At 39.8% G+C, this 22,333-nt stretch overlaps 1 protein-coding gene across 9 annotated transcripts in view; it reads right to left on the bottom strand.

Annotated features, from left to right (window-relative positions):
• LOC18428242 (ARM repeat superfamily protein) overlaps window positions 1-22,333 on the bottom strand; it is a 66,567-nt gene that overhangs the window by 41,767 nt on the left and 2,467 nt on the right. For 2 of the 9 annotated variants that reach the window (XM_020663655.2, XM_088856200.1), the window contains exons 4-15: window positions 22,005-22,122; window positions 21,732-21,905; window positions 20,586-20,756; window positions 15,269-15,324; window positions 15,059-15,148; window positions 14,812-14,960; window positions 12,412-12,503; window positions 12,179-12,307; window positions 11,929-12,003; window positions 11,505-11,673; window positions 11,076-11,218; window positions 10,842-10,949 (exon numbers count right to left, since the gene is read on the bottom strand). In XM_020663655.2, coding sequence (XP_020519314.1) covers window positions 10,842-10,949; window positions 11,076-11,218; window positions 11,505-11,673; window positions 11,929-12,003; window positions 12,179-12,307; window positions 12,412-12,503; window positions 14,812-14,960; window positions 15,059-15,148; window positions 15,269-15,324; window positions 20,586-20,756; window positions 21,732-21,905; window positions 22,005-22,122 — 1,474 coding nt within the window. Of the gene's footprint in view, window positions 1-10,841; window positions 10,950-11,075; window positions 11,222-11,504; window positions 11,674-11,928; window positions 12,004-12,178; window positions 12,308-12,411; window positions 12,504-14,811; window positions 14,961-15,058; window positions 15,149-15,248; window positions 15,325-20,585; window positions 20,757-21,731; window positions 21,906-22,004; window positions 22,123-22,333 lie in introns of those variants that run through there. The other 7 variants (XM_020663654.2, XM_020663656.2, XM_088856203.1 and 4 more) reach the window with 4 other exon arrangements.

Here is a 22,333-nt window from a genome sequence, read left to right as displayed (position 1 = left end):
GACTAACAAAGGGTTGGCGATTTATGGCCCTGGTCATGGGCAATGTGGCACTACCGAGAAGGGTTTGTAAATCCCTTGTTGAGGTCGAAGAGATGCTCAGGGATATGTTTATAGACTAGGCGAATTGTATGGTCACCTGTGTGCGATTGTAGGCCTGTGAGAGCTAGGGTCAAAACCTCAACAAACTTTCGTACGACATGTACGCATGACAACTGCTTTACTGGGAAGCTACTCTAAAAAGGGACACATGTACATATGCATAGAAAGAGCCCCGTTTTCCATTGAGGTGACAAATGCTAGACTTGCTCTTAAAAAGGGGAACTGAAATCCACATTCCAAGATCATAGTCCCACGGTTTATTATCCAACTTTAGTAGGGCAATCATGAGCCCCTACAAAGAGACTATGGGTCACGGGACTTTATTGGGTTGGATAAGAAAACAGTAGTGGATCATAGTTTCTGGCGCGAGTGGAGTACCCTTATTGCCACTATTTTTTACCTATTAGTACCAGTCTACTCCTAGTATATTTCATTTTGGTATTATAAATGTTCCAATGATTTTTAAATATTTTTTCCAAATTTTAAAATATTATCTCTGACCTATTTTTCATAAAAGGGTATTTCTAAAAAATTTCAAAACTTAATATCATATGTGGGGACAAAGGATCCAGCCCATGTGGGGCCCACATGACCTCTAGGGTCACACGCCCTCTTTTTTAGCACATAGGAGGGTACGCCACTTTCTTTTTAAAGCAAAAGTGGCACGCCCCTTTTTTATAGCATAAAGGGACACACCCTATTTTTTTGGTGTGGGTCCCCCCCAAGTATTTCTTATTAAAACTATATGTTGCTCCACGCCACTTTTTTAGGAAAATAGGGGGACGCCCCGTTTTTCTTAAAATTTAAATGAGTTCAAAGATAGGAAATCTTTTGATTTCAAATTAGATTTGGTTTCCTATTCTATGGGAGTTATTTAAGATTCAGATCTTCCTTGATTATGGGAGATTTGGATAATATTTAAAATTAATAATATTTCAATTTTGAATAGGAGTTGGACTTGGGTCAAAGTCTAAGAGGATAAGGTTCTTATTTTGGGATAGATGGCTCTGATTAAATCTCTTACGCCACAAATTTCCCATTTATCCTAAAGTTCTAACTGGAAATTGGACAAGACAATACTTAGAAGGAACCATATTCAAATTCGAAGATAGATTTCTTTATATATAAAGATCTAGTTTGAACCCCCTCACATTAAAAGATCTTTCTCTATCCCAAGACTAGATACATCTTTCTCATGCCCCAAGTCTCTCTCTCCTCTTTCCTTCACGCACAAAATAGGGGAGATCTCTCTACCTACACGTGCCCCCCTCATCTTTACCCAGAGGGAGGCACACCACCCTCTCTCTCCTCTACATTTTGTCTTATAAAAAAATATAGGCGGGGCTATTGAGAAACCCTAGAGCAAGGGTTTGTTGTATTTTGAAGAAAGGAGAGAGAAGTTCAGCCTAGAGAGAGATCAACTCACATATGCAGCCCTAATTTGTTCCCATAGGGTTTTTGTAAACCCTAGTTTATTTTTCCTCTTTAAAACCCTAGACAAAGAAGTATGGCCTACAAAGCTTCCCTATCTCAAAATTTTCAATAACATTTTAAGTAGTAAAAATATGTCGTTGGTCATGGAATCGAGTGTAGTGTATACCAAGTCCTGATAGGGTAACTTCAGGCATCTTCTAGTAAGTCTTCCCAATAGTTTTAAATTAATATTCTTATTTCTGTAAATTTTCTGGAACTTATTTTATGCTAAAACTTATAGTGGAAGTTAATTTAAAGTTCTTGGATAGTTTATTTTTCTCTTAGCAATAAAAATAAATATCCTAGGTTGCATCTAGGGCAATATTTTAATTTTACAGCAATATATTGTAGCCCATTAAGTGTATTTTAGGTATTTGCAATAAAAGTAAAAGAAAATTTTTTAATTTAATACCTTGACTTCCACATAGCCATACCTTTCAGTGTGGGTACCCAACAAGACCTAGCTGTATTTCAGCCTTTTTATTAGTTAGGAACCCAACCGTGCCTTGACCTATCTATAGTTTATTAGGCCAAATTGATTTCAAACCTTTCGTGTGGTGTACTGCATAGATATAGGTTAGAAAGCTTGAGTTTGGTCTCGGTCTAGGTTCACACCTCAGCCTGAACCTCGGTTTGTCACAAGGTCTAAGAAGGGCCTGCACCTAGTCCAACTCAGGTCTCGGTCCAGGTTTACACCTAGGCCCACACCCTGGTCTCTCACTAGGCCTAGAAAGGGTCCACGCCCAGTTTGACCCAGTCCTCGACTCAGGTCCCTACCCAGGCCCGAGCCAAGTCCATACCTAGATCCAAAGCCTAGTCCAACCATGTCTTGGTCCAGACCCACATCCAAGTCCATACCGAGGTCCATTTTAGGTCAAATTAAGGTTCCCTAAGTCTAACCCTGTCCAGCATGTAGTTGTTGTAGGCAGATGTGGGATCGGTTTGGGGAACGCCGAACTGCCACATGGTGGAAGCTCCTTGGTCCTTGTGGTTAGGATAGACATACATACATTCCACAAGTTAAGGAGCTAGATCCTAGTGAGATCCCATGTCACTAGGATTGAGGTCTTCACTTAGAGAGATCCAAGTTCGTCCATACATAAAACGAGATCAATGGCTGCTAGATCTATTATCATATACCTTAACTTATTACCAATGTCATAGTTACAGTACTCCAATTTACTACAATAATACAATTCAATAATATCATAAATTGACTTACTATGATATTAAGCATAGTTTTCTAATACCATAATTCTTGTACACTACGATGTGATATACACCACAATTTAATTTGTTCTAAAGAAATAAACTTATAATACCAACGAGAGAAGCAGTAGTTCAATTAATAGTATAGCTTCTCTCATTGGAAGGATCCTAGAAGCCAGTAGACCAATATCCCATTTCATAGGTAAACTCAGCTCCCTTTAAGATCCCTTTGAGGAACCGTGGGATCAAGTTCCTAAGGTGAGACCAGGCCCTCATCCCCAAGGTTCCCGCAACTATAGTGTAGCCTAGGCCCAGGTCAAGGCCCCGATTTAGACTCAAGTCCAACTTCAATCTTAAAACTAGGTCTTAGTTATAGTTTGTACTACAACATGTCCATCACGCCAGACGAAGGCAATGTTGTCCATGGCCTCGTCCAAGACCAAGTTAACAAAGCCTCAGGATCAGTTTGCTACAATTCCCTGGAATTCCGGCCCAAACCCTAGTCAGTCACACTCAAGTCAAGGACGGTCAATAGTCCGAGACCCTAAAATTCACACACCTCCCCTACAGAGGATCACTAGTCCAGCCCAGGCTATGAAATCTGTGTGGCTAGGCAAACCCTAAATAACCAAGGGATAAGACTCGGAGGCATCCTTCAAGAACTCTTGGGCCCTTGAGCCTTTCATAAGAGCCAAGCAAGAAATGAGGTCCACGCCTCGTCAGATGCTCGAGCAAACCCACCAAACTAGTGAAACCCTGGGGACTCTCTCTCCCAAGGGCGAGTCAATCGAGGCCAAGTAGACCACGGTCAGATTGGCCAAGGCAAGAATAGCCTAGGTCAAGCCAACCAAGACCTAAATAGACAAGGCCAAAGTACCCAAGGCAACCTAGGTCTAGGTTTGCATCAAGCAATCACAGTGCGGCAAGACGCAACCCATCAAACCATCTCAATGATATAGGCAGTATAGACCCTGATCTGAAACAGTTCCAAGGGAGTCATCATGTCGACCTTTCTTTAGAGATTGTCCGATCAGGGCTACGACATTCAGCCTCGAGCCCAAAATCTAGGTCAACCCCTAAGACAGGTAAGTAAGTCGATTTATCGCCCCAACCCCATCGTTCCACCAATCCAAGATCTTAGTTATCCTCGCTTCGCTCGTGGTGGTATCTTTGAGTCAGCCTGCTCCTTGGGCTCAACTCTATCCGACTTCCCCTGTGGCCCAAATCTACCAACCTCGGGCCCAGGTGGCTCAACATACACCTACGTTGGGTAACCAGCCAACTAGTGGGGTACCCACTATACCTACAACTCAGTACGCTAATTTTGAGGGTACTATTAAAGCCATGCAAGAGACCCTCACCCTCACCATAATGGGTATCGATGACTTTCTACCTCCATAAGACTACGTGCTAGAGACTCTTAGCGGCATCAAAGATCTCCTGTCAGGCTTCAACATCCCTGACTCTAAAAATAGGTCTATTAGGAAACGTGACCCACAGGCCAACGTTAGGGCATACCTACTCTCTATACCCTGCTTACACAACAAACCGATTCATCTAAAGTCCACATTTAAACACAGCTTGGCCGTTATTGCTATCACATGGCACCTGAGTATTATGAGCAAACACCCTGACATCACTCCTAACAAGATGTTCAAGCGAATCAACTCATAATACCGAAATGCGAGGCCAAGACCTCTCAACATCGGCAAGCTGATCACCACCAAGTAAAACCCTAGGAAACCTCTCCCCGACTTTGTAACATGGTTCAGGGAAGCTGCAACACTGATTATCGAGTGCACGCTCACTGACTAGGCCAAGATCGCTATGGTCGTAGAAAACGCTTCCCTAGAGTATATGATGCTCTTCATCAACGACATCGTTCCCTACTCATTTGACTCCATGCTTGAAAGACCTTTCGCGTTATGAGCGAGCCAAGAAGAAGGGGGCCAACGTGAACAATCTAGTGATACCCAAACCTCCACAAGATGAGAGAGAGAGAGGTCTTGTCCAATAAAGAAATCAACATGATCAGTAAGACAAGTAATCAATCTAAAACTATCAAGCCTTAAAAGAAAAGCAAGGGTCACTCTGCCATATGGCGGATGCAGATTTGCAAGCCAAGGGAATTCACTCCCATTGACGAGCATATGAGAAGTTGCTTAAAGCATGGCTAGTAGAATTACCTGCAGTAGCAAGGATTCCTACCTTTCATGGGGAAGATGCATCTCAATGGTGTGAATGGCATCAAAGTTACGCCCATGACACCAAGGAATGTCGAGCTTTCAAACATAGAGTTCAAGACCTCAATGATAATGGCGCGATAATTGTTACGAAGGAGGATGCTGATGGCAAAGAAGAACAAAAAACTCAAGATGCCTCAACGATGTCAACAAGATTAACTCAAGTGAATCGTGAACTGCACCCAAGCAAGAAGAACATCCACAATGGCCTTAGAGCATAGGAAGAAATCAAATGCAAAAATCTAGAGAATGAAAAACAAAATGAACATCAGCTCACCCAGGATTCTCCAACTCAAGATCCTCATCCACAATAATGACTACTTTAGCTCTGAACTTGTAACCAAGAAAGAGCCAATGAAAAGATCATCTCAAGAATTCCAATTCAAGATGCAGGCCTAAAAGTGACACAAGAAGTCTCCATCGACAATCAAACTGGGCAAGTGATCCCTTAATTCCAATATTCCAAGTTAACGCAATAGATGACTCATACATGTGGGACAATGAATCAAACTCAGAAAAGCAAGATGAACTCGAGCATTAGCTCAACCAAGACTCCTAAGCTAGGTATTCCCAAACTTATGGCGACGAGAAAAATCTTAGTTCTGGGATGATAAATCAAGAGGAAACAGAGGAGCAAATTCTCCAAGGAGAATTATTTCTTAAACAATCAGAAAAAGTCGATCACCTAAAAATCCTAAGTTGTTCATCTAGGCCACCTTCATCAGAATTCCTCGCCAAACCACCTATATGAGATAAGGAATTGATCCCAAAATAATCAATTATGCGATCCTCTAAGACAGATCTAATGGTTAATAACAAAGAAGTAGAAGGTCCAAATTTGACCATTCCAAATATTTGACACCTCCACAAGAGTCGAAAGAGCTCGAACTCCTGAAAATTCTAAGGGGAACACACGGGACAACTTCACAAGACTCTTGGATGATCCAGCTATCTGGAACGAAGAACGAAACGTCGAAGTTCAGATTGTGTCGTCTCCTCAAGATGCGGGATTTCAAGAACTTAATAGGGGTAGGGGTATGACTCTGACAACCAGGCACCCCCAAAAATCAAGAAAGACCATCGGATGTAGAACAAGCTACCTAACAAAACAAAAGGCCCTGCAGGGGAAGCCCCATCAAACTACTCAGTAAGGACAGTCTCCTCTCATGAAGGGAACATAACAGGGGCAATCGATGAAATTGAATCCCTGTTCGATAACTCCCATCACAGCATATGGCCACCAAGAGTTAACTCAGTCACTCTTTCTATGCAGAGGTTTATTCCAACTTAGGCATTGAGAAGGAACCTGTTACAGAATTAACTCTGGAGGAGCAACATAAGATTTTTACTGAAAAAGACAAACGAAAAAGAACAGGGTGATCGCTTACTTACCCCTTCCAAATAATCAAGTGGGGCATTCACACCTTGCTTGGGCTCCTAACTTCAAAAAAGGCATTGATGCCCAAGAAATAACATAAACTATCCCATTAATGGCAAAAAACCCAAAACGAGCTTAGTCACCCGAGCAAAAGATTGAAAGAATGAGAAACTGAGAGTGATTCCCAGTCTAAATATTGTGTTCGAATGGGGCAATTCAAAGGGAAAGTTCACCAAGGATTCCGTGATCATTGTCAAGGAGATGTTGGGTGCCAACTTGGGGTAAGAGAAATATGAGGATAATCAATATTGGAACCTCCATGATACATGGCGAAGGAAAAGATGATCAAATTTCTATATGGTTCTAGGGAAACATGCTAAAATAAAAAGGAAAAACTACTACTGATTTTTCTACTACTACTCCATCATCATGATCATCTTCTTCTTCTTCAAAACAAAAAAAAAGGGAAAAAAATAAAAATAAAAAAATAATCCATCGGGTTGAAAATCTGAAAAGGAACCCCGAGGGTTGAAAAATGCTATTGGGTTGAACACCCGAAAGGGACCCCAAGGCCATGAAATAAAAGAAGTTAGTCTCTCTTTTGTTTCTTCTCTGAAGTCTTGTCTCTGAAAATCCTATCATCTCTCTAAGTCTGAATGGTGCCAAAATAAATCCGAAGTATTAACCCGATGGATCATGATTAAGGACCTCTATCATCAAAACTTCGAAAGAAAGGTGACAAAAGGACGAGAAATCAAAAGTCCAAGGAGATTTAGAGCATTCAAGGGCAGTATCTCACATCTTTCAAGATATCAATTCATTTGAAAACTCTAAGGATCTTTCCTTTGAAATGCAACACATGGTTCGAATACGAAGGAATACTTGATGATTCCTCATCCTGAAGATCCCAGCAAGGACCCGACAAGCTCATATAGGGTCCCATCAAAGGGGTCACAAGTGGTTAAACTGTAAAGCCTGCTTTTTTTAAGAATTCTTGAGAAGTTTTTTTTCAAATCTTTTCGTTTAAAGCTCTTTTCAGAAATGCTCCTTGGTGGAGCAAGCATAAACTGCCAACCACTTTCAAATAAAAATCATTTTAAAAAAGTAGCTCAAAACGTCTAACCCCATATGACGTAAAAAGTTGGGTGTATCCAACACATCTAGCCCTATATGACGTAAAAAGTCGGGTATATCCAAAACGTCTAGCCCCATATGACGTAAAAGGTCGGGTTATTCTTCCAAAAAACGTCTAGCCTCGTAAGACATAAAAGGTCAGGTGTCTTCTTTCCAGAAAACGTCTATCCCCATATGACGTAAAAGATCAAGTGTATGTAAAATGTCTGTCATTACGTCAAACTATCGGTTTGATTACGTCCGCATCACATGACATCAAACTATCGGGTTGATCACGTACACCACCAAATGACATCAAACTGTCAGGTTGAATGCGTCCATCGCTGCATGACATTAAACTACTTAGAGGACTCCATGGTTGCATGAGCTAAAACTGCTACCTAAATTTGTTTTTCAAAATATCTTTCCCATTTCCAAAATTTTCCCTAAGTGTCTTGTGTTTTCAAAAATTTTAATTTCTTTTTAAAAACATACGAACTTCTGGTTCTGTTTTGGAAATTTCCCTCTGTTATCAAAATTTCAAAGAAACGTTTTCTAAAATACAAGAGTTTGACAAGCCCGTAAATGCTACCGCATTGCCACCTTCTTTATCTCTATCTGAAATTGGTTGAATAGCCTATGTGAGAAATGAAGCTGGAAAATTAGGTCAAATCTGCCTAGCAGAAAAAGGCCTTCCCAAGCCTTGTGAAACCCTAAAGGGGACTAAGGAGATATAGCCAGATTCAGAAATTTGGGTTGGAGATGGAAAATCCTAAGGTTAAGTGGCATGGCTAAAAAATCTAGTTCGTAGTCCAAACCACAGTTGCTGGAACCTTGTAAGGTCGCGGACCCGCTTCGGAACTTCGATTCTGCAGTTCCAGCAAGGAATCTTGGATGGAACGTGGATCCCTATTTTGTGATCCGCATTCCCAACAAGTTCGTACCACGGTTCTCAAGTGTATGGCACAGTGCAATTGATTTTTTCTCTATTTGGCACTGATTCATATACAATGATTCAGTTTTGTGCCCAAGGGTACTGGGAACCCACGCATCATTCTAGATCCCTTAAAACATACTATTGTGATTCCTTCCACGTGGAATTGTGCTTCCCTGTGACAAGGATCGCGCTCCCTTTATATAGGATCGTACAGACGACGATTCCAATCACAGGAAGCTACCAACAATCCACGGTTTCGCGGACCCGAGCCCGCTCCCGCTCGTGGGAACGCAAGCACACACCGACAACCACGGTCCAAACTAGTGTGAGGAAAACATCACGAGAAAACCTTAGGCCAAAAAGCCTAGGGGCGAACTTGCACTAGGTGGATGAATGGGATGAATGCGACTCTCGTGTCAAGCGTTACAGAAAACGGATTATTATGCCCTTCTGATCATTTGACATAAGGTGAAATGTTCAATTGAAATTGTCAGCAAGTTTATACTTCTTTGCCGCCTGCCTATTCCTCAAAGAACATGAAGCGCCAACTACAGACCCCCATTTTGAATTTGGCTATTTCTTCCCCACTTTTTCCTAATTTTTAAATCCCTAAAATTGCATAAAAAAATGCCTAGTAGATGCTTAGGGACAGTCCCAACCAAATACACCATAGTCTTACCTTTTCTATGGTCCACAGTCCCTTGGACCAATATCCCAAACTTCTAAAACATCCTAGAGAATCTCCAAAATAATCTTAAAACCTTAGGAAACCATCCTAAAATCTAGAAAGTCATCCTAAGCACTAGAAAATAGGAAAACAGACTTAAGATGGAAGCTTTCGGGATAAGTTCAATCAAGAAAAGACAGAACTTAATCAAAATCAAGAAGCGTAATCGTGAAAAATTAGCCTACCTTGGTCTAAACGCCACGCTTCATGACATCCGAACGATAAAGCTCGTCTAAGCCCTGGATCCCCAAAACCCCGAAAAATCAGCTCACATACCTCAGAACCCTAGACACCACGAACTGTGGCGTCTGAACCAGAAACCCCTAAACACTATGTACCATGTCGTCTAGACCTAGGAACCCGAAAATTCAGCTTATTGAACTCCGAGAATCTTGGGCACCACGTTACATAGCATCTGATCCAGTTTTACCAAAACACTGAATATCGCGGCTTCTAAACATTTTTTATCAATCAACTCGAATTTTTTTTAAGGAATCATTCCCAATGGACTTTTGAAGCCAATATAAGGGTTCTATTTCGGATCATTGGGAAAACATATAGACCTTAGATCTAGAGACCTAATCCTTTGAGAAAACCTAGAATTAAGAAGCCTAACCCGCAAGAGACTTAAACCTTCCGCAAGTGACTTAAACCTTAGCTTCCCAAACCCCAAACTCCAAAGAATAAACCTTAGCCTAGGTCATCTAACCTTAACTTTAAGACCATAACCTTCAAACCCTAGATCCTAGAAGCAATGACCCTAGATCGAAGCTACAAAGCCCTAATTCAATCTTGACCTCAAATTCCAGCAAATTTCATAAGAGAAAATCATCCAACTTCAACAAGACAATTTGAAGGCAATAGGTGTAAATAATTTGCAGTCCTGATAAGGGCGACATCCTTTAATTCGGGTGTCCACTGCCAACCGGCTTGGGTAGGTAAGTTTCTTATCCCCTTTCTTCTTTAAGTTCTACTTAATTTTATTTATTTTAGTTAGATTTAAATTTGTAGAGAAATTTTTCTATTCTTGGCAAAAAGATCAAACGAGCGCTGCCAGCAGTTTAAAGAAGAATCGGCTTACACAATTTAATTGGCCTTTAAATCAGAATTTGACTATCATCCACACAATCTCTATCTAATTTTAATTTAACTAGTTATATAGCGATAGATCAGGGGATCTCATATTTGAAATCCTCTCGATTTCGCATTGTAAACAACAAGAATGACATTTCTGCTTCAAGACTTCGTAGCAAGGACAGAGAACAGCAAAGAGAAAATATCAGTATGTCTAAGAAATACATGTGTGTGAATATAATCTAGAACGCACACACACAAGCACACATACACACACTCGCACATAATAAAAGAAACAAAGAATGTAAAAAGCGAATATAAATTATACATCGAAGTGAAATGCATGCTTAAATTATAGAAACACACTACCAGTGCTCGAAGAGAAAAAGCAATTCTCAATAGTCACTACCACCTCTAAAGGCCCTCTTGACAAAAAAGTGAAAGGCAGGAGTTTTAGGATCTTGAAATCCTCAATAAAAAATCCCCCCACGAAAACAAATACCCAAAAGGCCATTAATAACAAAAGCTTAAGCTTGACCAAGCATGCATATAAAAAATGAAAAAAGAGGACCAATCAAAGAAAAGTACCTTCACTTGCCCAATAGATTTCAGATCATGGGAAACACGAAGACTATTGAAGAAAGGAAATGGAACATCCACAACAAATTCCAAAGCCTTTAAGTTTAACCTCCACGTCTGCGTGTAGAATGACAAGAAAATTTGAACACAAAGAAGAGAACACCATGCTATATTCACCAAGCCAACAAAAAACAACATGCATAATGATGGAATGTAGAGTATTCAATAAAAGAATATATAAACCTTTGGAGAAACTAGAAGTAATGGATTAATCAATGAGGCTACATTCTCTAAACAATCAGGATGAATCTCCAGAAACTTATATACTGCAAAATCTAGGCAAGATACAGCAACCTTGCAAGCTTGAGAAATGTTTCCAGCAGAACCTGCTACAAAATAAGCACACAAATTTGAAAAGCATAAGACTGATCTAGAGCAACACTAGAAGTAAACTACCATTCCAAAATAGTAATGATAATAATAATTACTATTCTTGTTGCTGCTGTTCTTGTTATTCTTATTATTTACAAACGGAGGACATCGAATTCTAACGGACGTAATTATAGTACTATATAACAATAACAAATGGTAAACCGGTAGAGGACACCGAACTCTGGCAGAGGTCACTGAAGGCTGGATTGCAAGGAACAGCACCCCAAGTGAACAACTTACTAGCTGTTAGAATATTGATGCATCTGGCAAGCACATCATGAAAGGCTTCAAAAAGAGATGCTGGATGAACAATTTTAGCCAATCCATCAAGAGATAGAGCCACCTCAACAACACTAAGATCATCATCGTGAAGCCGCCGCAGTAATGCTTCTCCAATATTTCTTGATACCTACGACCACATCAGCCAGTGAATAGGGTTAGAACTCAAGGGCAGAAAAACTTTCGTATCAACAATACTACACAGGCATCATGCTGTAGAAACACACTTGCATTTTAATCAATGACAAATTAACATGCATCTCGATTGTCATGCAAATGAGAACCAACACCCACGGTACTATTCCAGATTCGAAGAATCGCCTCTCATCAGTAATCCCAAAAAATACCTACAAATATCAACAATTTCACATTAACCAAAACCTACCTTCAGATTGATGCTTTCATTATTCAGTATACCAGCTGTAGCAAAATTGGATAATGTCGCACGACGAACCTCAGCCTATGCCACCACAAAGATTACAAAAGCACATCCCAGTAAAATACACGTTAAAAAACTATGCAGTATGAAAACAAACAAAAAAGCATGACCCTCGAGATATGTTTTTATTCATAAACTTCTTTCGATTGATCCATGGAACAAATGAACCAATTCCCAAAAGAAAGCAGGCAATTACCTTGGGATGCTCCAGATAAAACCATATTTTTGACATAGCAATCTCCTTTGTCATGTTTGAGTCACCATCCAACATCCAGCATAAACTCTCAAGAACAGAACTCCCATGAGTGGAATGCATCTTTGGACTCTAAATAACCAAATAAATAAATAATGAATACCATCTTCAAAAGTGAATGCAGTAGGAAAGTCCCAACAAAGCAAACACATAAATCAATAAAAACGAACCACCACCTCAAGGAATTTATAAATTGCTCTTCGCAATTCAGATGGATAATGCTCATCAATTGCAAGAAAAATCTGCTTCGCCCAGCTTCCTGAAGCATCTGCCAAAGAATTCACGAAACACACAAGGTGAGAAGCCTACAAGTTCATTAACATAATACAAAAAGACCCAGCAGATGAGACCACAAAACTCATAAAGCAATATAGTGAAAAGTAACAACTATTGGATATTTCTTCTTGATTACTGCGAGGCATGAAGATGAATCCCAAAAAAACTCCAAACTAGATGGCCTTCCATCACCCACTCCAATGCAGATGACATCCTTGTAATGCCTGCCCATCCCAAGTTGACATCCTTTGGCCATGTATTAGATGTTTCAAATTCTCCACGTGTCTTAAAGTAAACATGGACAAGACCAAATTTCTAGGAGAGAGGTCTCCCCTACTGGAACATAAACTTGGCCAAAAGGCCAGGTTGTGGTAGCAACATACTACATGCCAAGGACCTGGACTACAATTGTGTGTGGGGAAGTAAAAGAAGGCGGTTGGGGACAGGGTCCATGAGGAATTCAAGAGAAGATGCACGACCTGGAAGTACAGGTTGATGTCCTTTGGTGGCCATATCACCATGATCAAGGCTACACTTTCAAATATGCCTGTTTCTCACATGTCCATTTTCAAAATGCCTGCTTCCATAGGAAAAAAACTAGAAAGACACATGAGTGAGTTCCTCTAAAGTAGAGCTCGGGTGACCATAAATTCCATATGGTAAGATGAGGAACCGAACCAGAAGACAGAGGAGTCTGACATCAGAAAATTGAGAGACAGCAACATGGACACAGTTGGGTAAATGGTGGTGGAAATACAGCATCGAAGAGAACCACCCGTGGCAGCAGGTGATGAAACAGAGGTACAGACCGATACGTTGGGTTGGCTTTCAAGAGGGCCGAGCTCAAGGGTTCAGAGGCATGGAAAGACGTAGCAGTTATCTCCATGGCTTTCTCAGACTGAATTCGATTTGCAAAACCAAGTCCGATTTTGGAAAGATATCTGGTTAGGCTTGCAATGACTTAGGCAAAACTCCCAAGTATTTTCCTCCAAGCATCCAACCAGGATGCCAATGTCTTGGACCACTACGACATCCTAGGAGGCTGCAAAGAATGGTCGTCTATATTTAGGCACAACTTACATGACCAGAAAATTCGGAATGTAGGTCTTCAGAATTGGTACACCTTCTGTAAACCCTGAACCGGTACTATCTTCTATGCTCAGTCAAGGACAAGGTCATCTGTGTACCTCCACCTCAGGTTTATTCTCTGTAACATCCTTCAGCAACACCTCAACCCATCAATTCCCATCAGTTCATATGTGCCTCAAACTGCAACTTCCAACTGGTTGCTATCTCCAACAAAGTAACACAGGACAAAATCCAAAGAAAAGGAATACCCCATATCAAATAGATGCCCCCATATGAGGAAACATTAACCACGTGTTCCTGCATTGCACTTTGGCTTACCTCATTTGGACATAGATCCTAAATTTTCTGACAATACTGAAACTTTCGGGGTGATCCTTAGCCACACCAATTTCAATCACAGCTCTCAGTCTTATTCTTGCCCCTCCAGTCTCATCCTTGGGCAAGCAGCTTTACTAGCCATAACTGGGAGGGGAACAAGGAAAGGCACGTCAACTCTATCTTGGACAACACCAAGCCCGTGATCATTTTCTGGCCTTGCAAAAATCCATCGCTCCTCAGCGACACTTGACGGCAACTGGAAAGACATTGGATCACAAGGTCCTCCCATTCCTCCCATTGGATCCCACCTAAGCCCGACATGACCAAATTTCAATTCCATGGAACTTTGGCAATCACCGCACAGCTAGGATGGCGCACATTACAGGATCCGTTAGAGGGACACTCTACTCATGTTTTGGTGCCTTGGACCTTCTAGATGCCCCTCGTGCATGGGCACAGGCACTCCTAGCTGGACTCGTATGTTTGACAGAAACTGGAGTCCCCAACTCCTAGAGGAAGCAGACTCCCAAGATGTAAATAGCTGGGCCAAGAAACAATCTGTCTGCCTCTCGAAATTGTGGAGCCCATTTGCAGTTAAACTCCCCAACTAGGCCAAGGCGTGCGCATCAGCTTCAGGCATACATGAAGGCAGGCCAACACCCTGGCCAAAGGAGGGAATGCCGATGAAAACCTCAATAAATGCAGGCCCTCACATCCTAAATTATTGCAATTTTGCACCGACATTAATCTTTACAAACTTGAGCAAACAATTTTCGCAAACAGCTCCCCTCAAAAGTTTTGGTACACAACCACTTGCACCTTTTCACACAATTTATTATAATGTTAATTCATCAGAAAACATCAAAAAAAAACTTAAAAGAGTGAATTAATACCTGATTCTAGTGCATTGTTCCTTGCCTTTTCTCGAGACAACTTGGTGCAAGCCTCAAGCACCTTGGATACAATACTTGGAACAGAATCCTTAGCAAGGAGAGTTTCCATCATAGCAATCAAGGCATGACGACATATCTCATCTGAAGAACTGTACAGGCAATCACTAACTACCATTTAAGCATTGCAAAAGTGAAAAAGTGAAATCCATCTCATAGACAAATATAATAAAGGCAATAAGCTGTAAACCTGAAGGAGGCCAAGTGAGTCAAATAAACAGATAGAAACCCCTCAATGTTGAATTCCTTCGAGAGTGCCAAAAGAATTGTAGGAAGATTCCTTCAGAAATAAAAATAGCAACAGAGAAAGAGGTGAACATAGAGTTGCACGGCATATTTAACATATTGCAATACTAACAAAAGAAGGTCATGTAACTAACCCAAGAGCAATAAGCGCTACCTGACTTCCTTCAAAATGTCTAAACTCTTCTTTGGAAGTGATGTCACTGATTGCGACTGCATAGATAAACATAAACATTGGCAATAAGCAAATACCCAAACTTAGCAAAATGATTCTTAAACTTTATTATCCCAGAACTATAAAACAAAAGTCAACTATCATATACAAAACTATGATTAGAAGAATAAAGATCAATAAAAAAACTAAAATTATCAGTTTCTCCAACTAGACTTCATAAAATGCATTTCTCCATAAAATTGTACCAGAATAATTTTTAGAACCTGGTATGCAATGAGTTGGGAGCTGCTTTATTTTCTAGAAGGCTGCATCATAATGTTGTGACTGTTAAGCAATTTTAGGCATAGCAATGTCGTATTTCATATAATCTACTACAGGTTGGTTTGTCTTCTATTTTTTCTTGTTTCTTCTTTTTTTGGATGGTTAGAATCAATGTTTTACAACTCACGTGAGTCGACTAGAACTCGCTTCATGGCAGGTTGGCTTGCCCGAGTATCCCCCCACTCGAAGCATGATTAGTACAGATAGTATATAGACATAATTTATAATTAATTTGATCTTTGATTAAATCCATTATAAGCGACATATTTAGTTTGTTTATTTTGGAGTTTTATATTTTAAAAAAAAAATTTACTTTCTCTATATTTTCTCGTTTTTAATTTTCTTTTATTACTTTTTGAAAACCTTTTTTTTCCAGCTATTGTACCCACCATCTATTGTTTATCATTTCCATTGTTTTTTCCTATTTTCAACAGCTTTTAAAGGATTTTTCTTCTTTTTTTGTAACTTTTTCTGGACTTTTTTTAGCCCGACGCAGAATTGGGCAGGTGGGCTTCAACTTGTCTGAGTAACTCGGCCAGGTCGGTGGTCTAGTTCCGCAGTCGAGCAGACTAAAAGATCATTGGTTAGAATGGATTGCAATTTGGCATTGAAAAGGAAGTACTATCGTTCGATGTCTCCTTGCACAAATTGTAACCCTTCACTACTTTTCTGCTCTTGGTTTTGTTATACCTCCTCACAAGATTCTGATTCTATTTTCCTTTATTATGTTCCTCCAACAGCATTCATGCAAAAGTAGAGCCCCTATTTGACAGCTTATTCTTTGTTGTTAAACCAGCTGGAATGGCTAATAGAAGGCCAACCAGCTCCATGCCTCCAAATTTCTATTGTCATTTCCCATAAAGACTACACCCAAGAATACAACGTGCATTCAAGAGGCCAAAGGCACATGAGCTTACCTAAAACTTCTTTAATGCAGAGATGCTAAAAAGTCCAAGATTTAACTATCAAATAAAAAAAAGCTAGAAGTCAATAGATCACTGGTTGGTTCCTTGCAAGTAGATCTCAGAGGTGTGAGCAAGTTTGTCAAATATTCTTCATGTATATCCCTTGTATATACAAGGGACCCACATATGTCCCTTATATACAGTGTTCCAAAAAGTGGACCGCCCTGCGCCTGGACAGCCGCCTAGGCGGATCTGGGGGCCCAGGCGCCCAAAAATAGGGGTGGTCCCTGGGCGCCCGCTTAAGCGCCCAGGAAACCGCCTAGGCGGCCACCCAGTGCCCAAACCGGGGCGGCCACCAAGGACCAGTGCCCCACCCAGAGGCAAAATTTTCTTTTGGTGGGGGCATTTTTTGTCCGGTTTTAGGTCCATTTGAAACCTACAACTTATTGAAGCCCATTTTAGAGAGAGAGCCCCCGAAAAACTATTCTTTTGTTATGATTTCTTTAGGATCGAAGGGTTTCTCAAAGTTATGAGAAATTGATCAAAACATCACCCATTAATATTAGATTTAATTTTTTATGCTTTATAAATCTACTGTAGGCTTTTTTTCGAAGATTTTGAGTCCTTAGAAGCATCTTTGAGGTGGAAGTTAGGAGATTGAGGAATCAAACTCAAAGTAAGTGATTTTTTTTTAATTACTTGTATAAATTGCATTAGTTTGGGATGTCTTCTTCGGGATCTAATAGGAATGGTGATCCCGGTTGGAAATATGGCTACAACCAGGTCCTAATGATAAAAATTGCATAAGATGCAATTTTTGTGAGAAGAATACAAAAAAGGGCATAAACCGATTCAAGAAACATCTTGTCAGTATCAGGGGGGATGTTGCCCCATGTAAAAAGACTCCTGATGGAGTTAAAGAGGAAATAACCAATTTTTTTAATATGGTAAAAATGAAAAAAGATGAGAGATTTGCCTCAATAACAAAGATTAGGTTTGGAGTTCGGATCAATTATGATGATGATGATAATGATGAGGATGGGATGGGGGAGGGATGTCAAGAGGTAGAAGTAGAAAAACCATTATTAGGGGAAGGGGAAAGGGAAAAGGAGTTGTAATTGCTTCTAGTTCTGGTTCGGGTTCGAGTTTTGGTTCTAGGAGTAAGAAGCCCCGGGTTAGAGGCCCTATGGATAGTTTTTTCCTGGGCCTGACCCTGAGGTTGCAGGAGAGACAACAAAGAAGCAAACCACCATTGACAATAGAATGAACTAGGAAGAGAGAGATAGAGCTGCTTATTATCTTGCTACATGGTTTTATGAGGCGAGCATTCTTTTCAATACCGCTTGCTTAAGCAACTTCAATGTCGTGGTAGAGGCAATTGGCCAATTTGGGCCTGGGATGAAACCCCCAACCCCATATGAGCTTTCAGAGCCTCTTTTGAAAAAGGTGCTGAGTGTCATGAAGGAAGATGTAGAAGTTAAGAATGATGCATGGGCTCAACATGGGGTTTCTATTATGACTGATACTTGGAATAATAGGACGAGAAGAAGTCAAATGAATTTACTTGTGAATTGTTCTTTAGGGACTGTTTTTTTGAGGTCTATTGATGCCTCTGATCATATCCATGATGCCCATTACATATTCCAAGTTTTAGAGAAGGGAATCAAGGAGGTTGGAGAACATCATGTTGTACAGGTTGTCACAGGCAATATTGCTCCTAATGTTGTTGCAACTAATTTGTTGCGCATATCTTATCCTAGAATCAATTACAAATTTCATTTATGGCCACCATCTCACCCTCAGCATGATGCGTAGATTTACAAAGAAGAAAGAGATTGTGAGGCCTGGGGTCACGAGATTTGTGACCTGGTACTTATGCCTAAATAGCATACGTTCGAGGAGAGTGCAATTGAGGCAAATGTGTACCTCGGATGACTAGAGAGCATGGAAGTGGTCCAAGGATCAAGTTGGAAAAAAGGTGAGAGACATTATCCTTTCTAAGGCTTTTTGGCGCAGGGTGATGAGCACTCTTAAGGTATTTTTTCCTCGTCAAAGTCCTTCGCATAGTTGATAGTGATAAGCCTTCTATGGGCTATATATGAGAATATGGAGAAATGCAAAAAAGAGATAGCCCAAAATTTTGATGATGATGATGAGAACTGCTACAAGCTTATTTGGGACATTATTGATGAGAAGTGGGATAAGCAGCTACATCAGCCATTGCATGAAGCTGGAACCCAGCTTTTTTTTTTATTGTTGACAAGGATATATACACAAATGATACAATTATGACTGGATTTAATAAGTGTGTAGATGTACTAGTCCCTGATCCTGATATCCAAGATATTATATGCGCTAATGAGACTATAAATTGCAAGTGCTCATTAAAGTCTTTTGGGAATCCAATGGTGATAAGGCAAAGGACCAAAATTGATCCAGGTAGTAATAATATTCTTAAGTTCATCAAGTTCAAGTAATCAAGTTTCATTTTTATAATTCTATTACTTATTTATGATTTTATTCTATACCTTTGCAGGCAATTGGTGGAGCCAACATGGGTGTAGTTCTTCAAATTTACAAAAGTTGGCCATTCGGATCTTAAACCTAACCACTTCCTCTTCCGGTTGTAAGCGCAATTGGGCTACTTTTGAAGGGGTAAAGTTGTAAGAGTAATTTGTATAATTGTAATAATAATACATGAACCATAAATTATAATTAGTTTCATTTGATTTTGTTAGATTCATACAAAGAGAAGGAACAGGCTTGAATCAAAGAGGCTCAATGACCTAGTCTATGTCAAGTATAATCGATTCTTGAAAAACAGGTTTGCTAAGAGAAATCAGATCAAAAAATATGGACAAAGCTATGGAGTGGTTAGTTGACGATGATGAGGTCGAGGGGCATGAAGGATTGACATGGGATATGGTCATGGAGGCTTCAGGGACATCAGCGGATCCTCCTAAGGCCACTAGATCTTCTACACAGAGAACGAGGGTGGAGGAGGACGAAGAGGCAGATTCAGAAGCGACAGAAAAAGACGACCAATATGCCAAGGAGGGTGACACCTCCGATGAATATGATGCCAATGCAACTGACCCTAGTTTTTCTGATGATGAATGATGCATGTTGAATAATTATTAAACTTTGAACTTTGATTGAACTATGAAAGGTAAATTTTAAGTTTTAATTGGATATGGATTATGGACCGACTTATGGTTATGCTTATAGAGTGTATACTAATGTGTAGTATACTCTCAATTTTGATGTGCCCTAAATACCTAATTCTTATATTTTATACAATATATATCTATAAGAATCCTTTTTGGATTCAACTGGGCCGCCCAGGTTTTGGGCGCTGGGCAGCCTGGACACCCAGGCCGCCTAGGCCCGCTAAGCGCTTTTTGAAACACTGCTTATATATACCCACATATGTCCCATTTTTGGCCATTAGTATTTCTCAAGATGCTCTTGGCTAACCTTCCATTCAGAACTAAGACTTGGAAGCTTAGCACCCACAGCATTTTACCCTCAACAACATGCTTTATCCAATAATATTGGATGATCCACAAGTGGTGACCTCTGTGAAACCCAAGATCTTGCCATACCAACCTCTCATTCATGGTAGACAGATACATCAATAATTGTAACTTTCCAGCAGATGAAAGAAAAATGTATAGCTCAAGCTTGAGAAGCTAATCAACGAGAAAATGGAGCAAGGGGAATGTTCTAAATATTGAGGTGAATAAATCTATAGAAAGAGATTCAGAAAGAATGCTAAACGAGACACCAATACACTACATCTTCACATTCCACAAGCCATAACACGTTGCAATAGTTGGGACCATATTGTACTATGAAAGAAAAAAGCAAACAAAAATAGCTAACTATGAAAGAGAAAAAAGCAAACCAACAAATATATCAAACAAAAATAGCTAACTATGAAAGAGACAATAAGGAAACTACTAAAAAAAAATTTCGCTAAGCAATTCTCAAATGATATAAACAAATTTGGAGAGACATAACATAACGTCTAAGTTTTAGTTTGACTAAAATATCTACTTTAACTTTAGTACCTGAATAAGTTTGACTAAAACCATGACTAATACCCGAAGCCAAGACAAGCCACCTGAGTCATCAGCATATTGTCGAACAAGCCTTGCTATATAGATTATCAGAGTATTGGTGAGATTAGGAGCTAGCATTGCCCTACTTGCTAGTAGGCCTACAATCATCACAGCACCAGCCTGTAGAAAAGAAAAGAAAAAGAAAAAAGGAAATTACAATGCCATGAAAGAGCCATGAATAAAAATATAAATGCTTAAAAATTACTTTGTTCACACTAAAAACTTGAAAATGAATCACCAGAAGAACGCAATACAATAACAGTGTAATGACTTATTGAAAAGTGTTCCTCGACATTCTCACTGAATAATGACGAGCCCACATCTAGCCATTCATTGATTGAAGTTATTAATGACACCTAGCAATCCTCATACCACATCCGCAAATGTGGTGCTTCCAAAATCCGTGGCTATAGTTTGTGCATGAGTTGTTCACAAATCAAAATTCTTCAACTTTACAACTAATACTTTCCATTGATGAGCCATAAGAACTTTACAATGCAGTTGAAACTATATAAACTTCACAGATAAAAGCATATCAATATCAGAAGAAACAAAAGGAAAAGCATTGTTTCCACACCATGTGTAAGCTGATAGGTATACAAGAAGCACATCAACTGCCTGTCTTGAAAACAGACAATGGAGATGACCCACTGTGGAGACATGGTAGTACATCCATTCATCTTCACCAACATACTTCTAAAGAACAGGGGATCCATTGCTCGTGTACCTTCTAGTATATACATAATATGTGCAATCCCAAAAAGAGGTCTAAAGCTACAAGGAAGCAAGAAAAAGTCGAGGACCAAGGACAATAAAATGGCTCTCCAAGATTTGACGTTAAAGAACCAAAACTCAAGTAGCAATTTTCGTGTACATAACAATACCAAAAAAGGAGAGGAATGGCACGTGCACTCACACACAGTCCGACATGTATATAAATTCAAGAAATGTAAATGACAAGCAGACACTCCATAAAAATCATTTTATGAAACAAATATGCATCATTAGGGTGTCCCAAGAATCGAACAAATAACAAGCATATTATTCCACTACATGGAAAAGATGAAGCAGTAAATAAAGCCATACAAAGTTCACCTTGTGATCAGAGCTGCCATCAACATTAGCATTTAAGCATGACAAAACAAATGGAATGATTCTTTGCACAAGTTCACTATCCACTACAGTTACAGCACCCAGAGTCTCGACTATCACTGCAGTGCTAAAGCCGACAACTGTTCTTGAGTATAAAACCTTCTTTTTAGGCATCGCCTGTAGTGAAACACAAAAAAGGAATAAATAATGAACATCAAGAATACAAAGGAGAAGAAAAAGAAATCGAGATAAGCTAGTGAGGGCACTCATCCTTACATAATTGCATATAGCCTCCAAAACTCCAAAATCACGAGTACACTGTTGGACTATAACCTTCCTAGGTGGTGGTGCACCAGATACTTTAACACCTTCTAAGAATCCCCATTTTGTATTTCTACAAAACCACCAACATCACAATAAGACAAGTGTTATCCACACCAAATAACACATAAAAGGTATTGCAAAAATTATGTACCCTCTTCCCTCTCTATCACACAATTACCACAAAAAATAAATAAACAAAATAACATCACAAGTATTGCACTAACTTAAATTCTCCCTTCTGTCCCGGCAAAAAGACATGTACATGAGTGTATAATCAGTAT

Source organism: Amborella trichopoda, chromosome 13, assembly GCF_054954075.1.
Source record: "Amborella trichopoda isolate Santa Cruz 75 chromosome 13, AtrichopodaSantaCruz75HAP2 v2.0, whole genome shotgun sequence".
Classification (NCBI taxonomy): Eukaryota; Viridiplantae; Streptophyta; class Magnoliopsida; order Amborellales; family Amborellaceae; genus Amborella; species Amborella trichopoda.
Note: the sequence above shows the minus strand (reverse complement) of the source record. Positions and strands in the feature narration are given on the sequence as shown.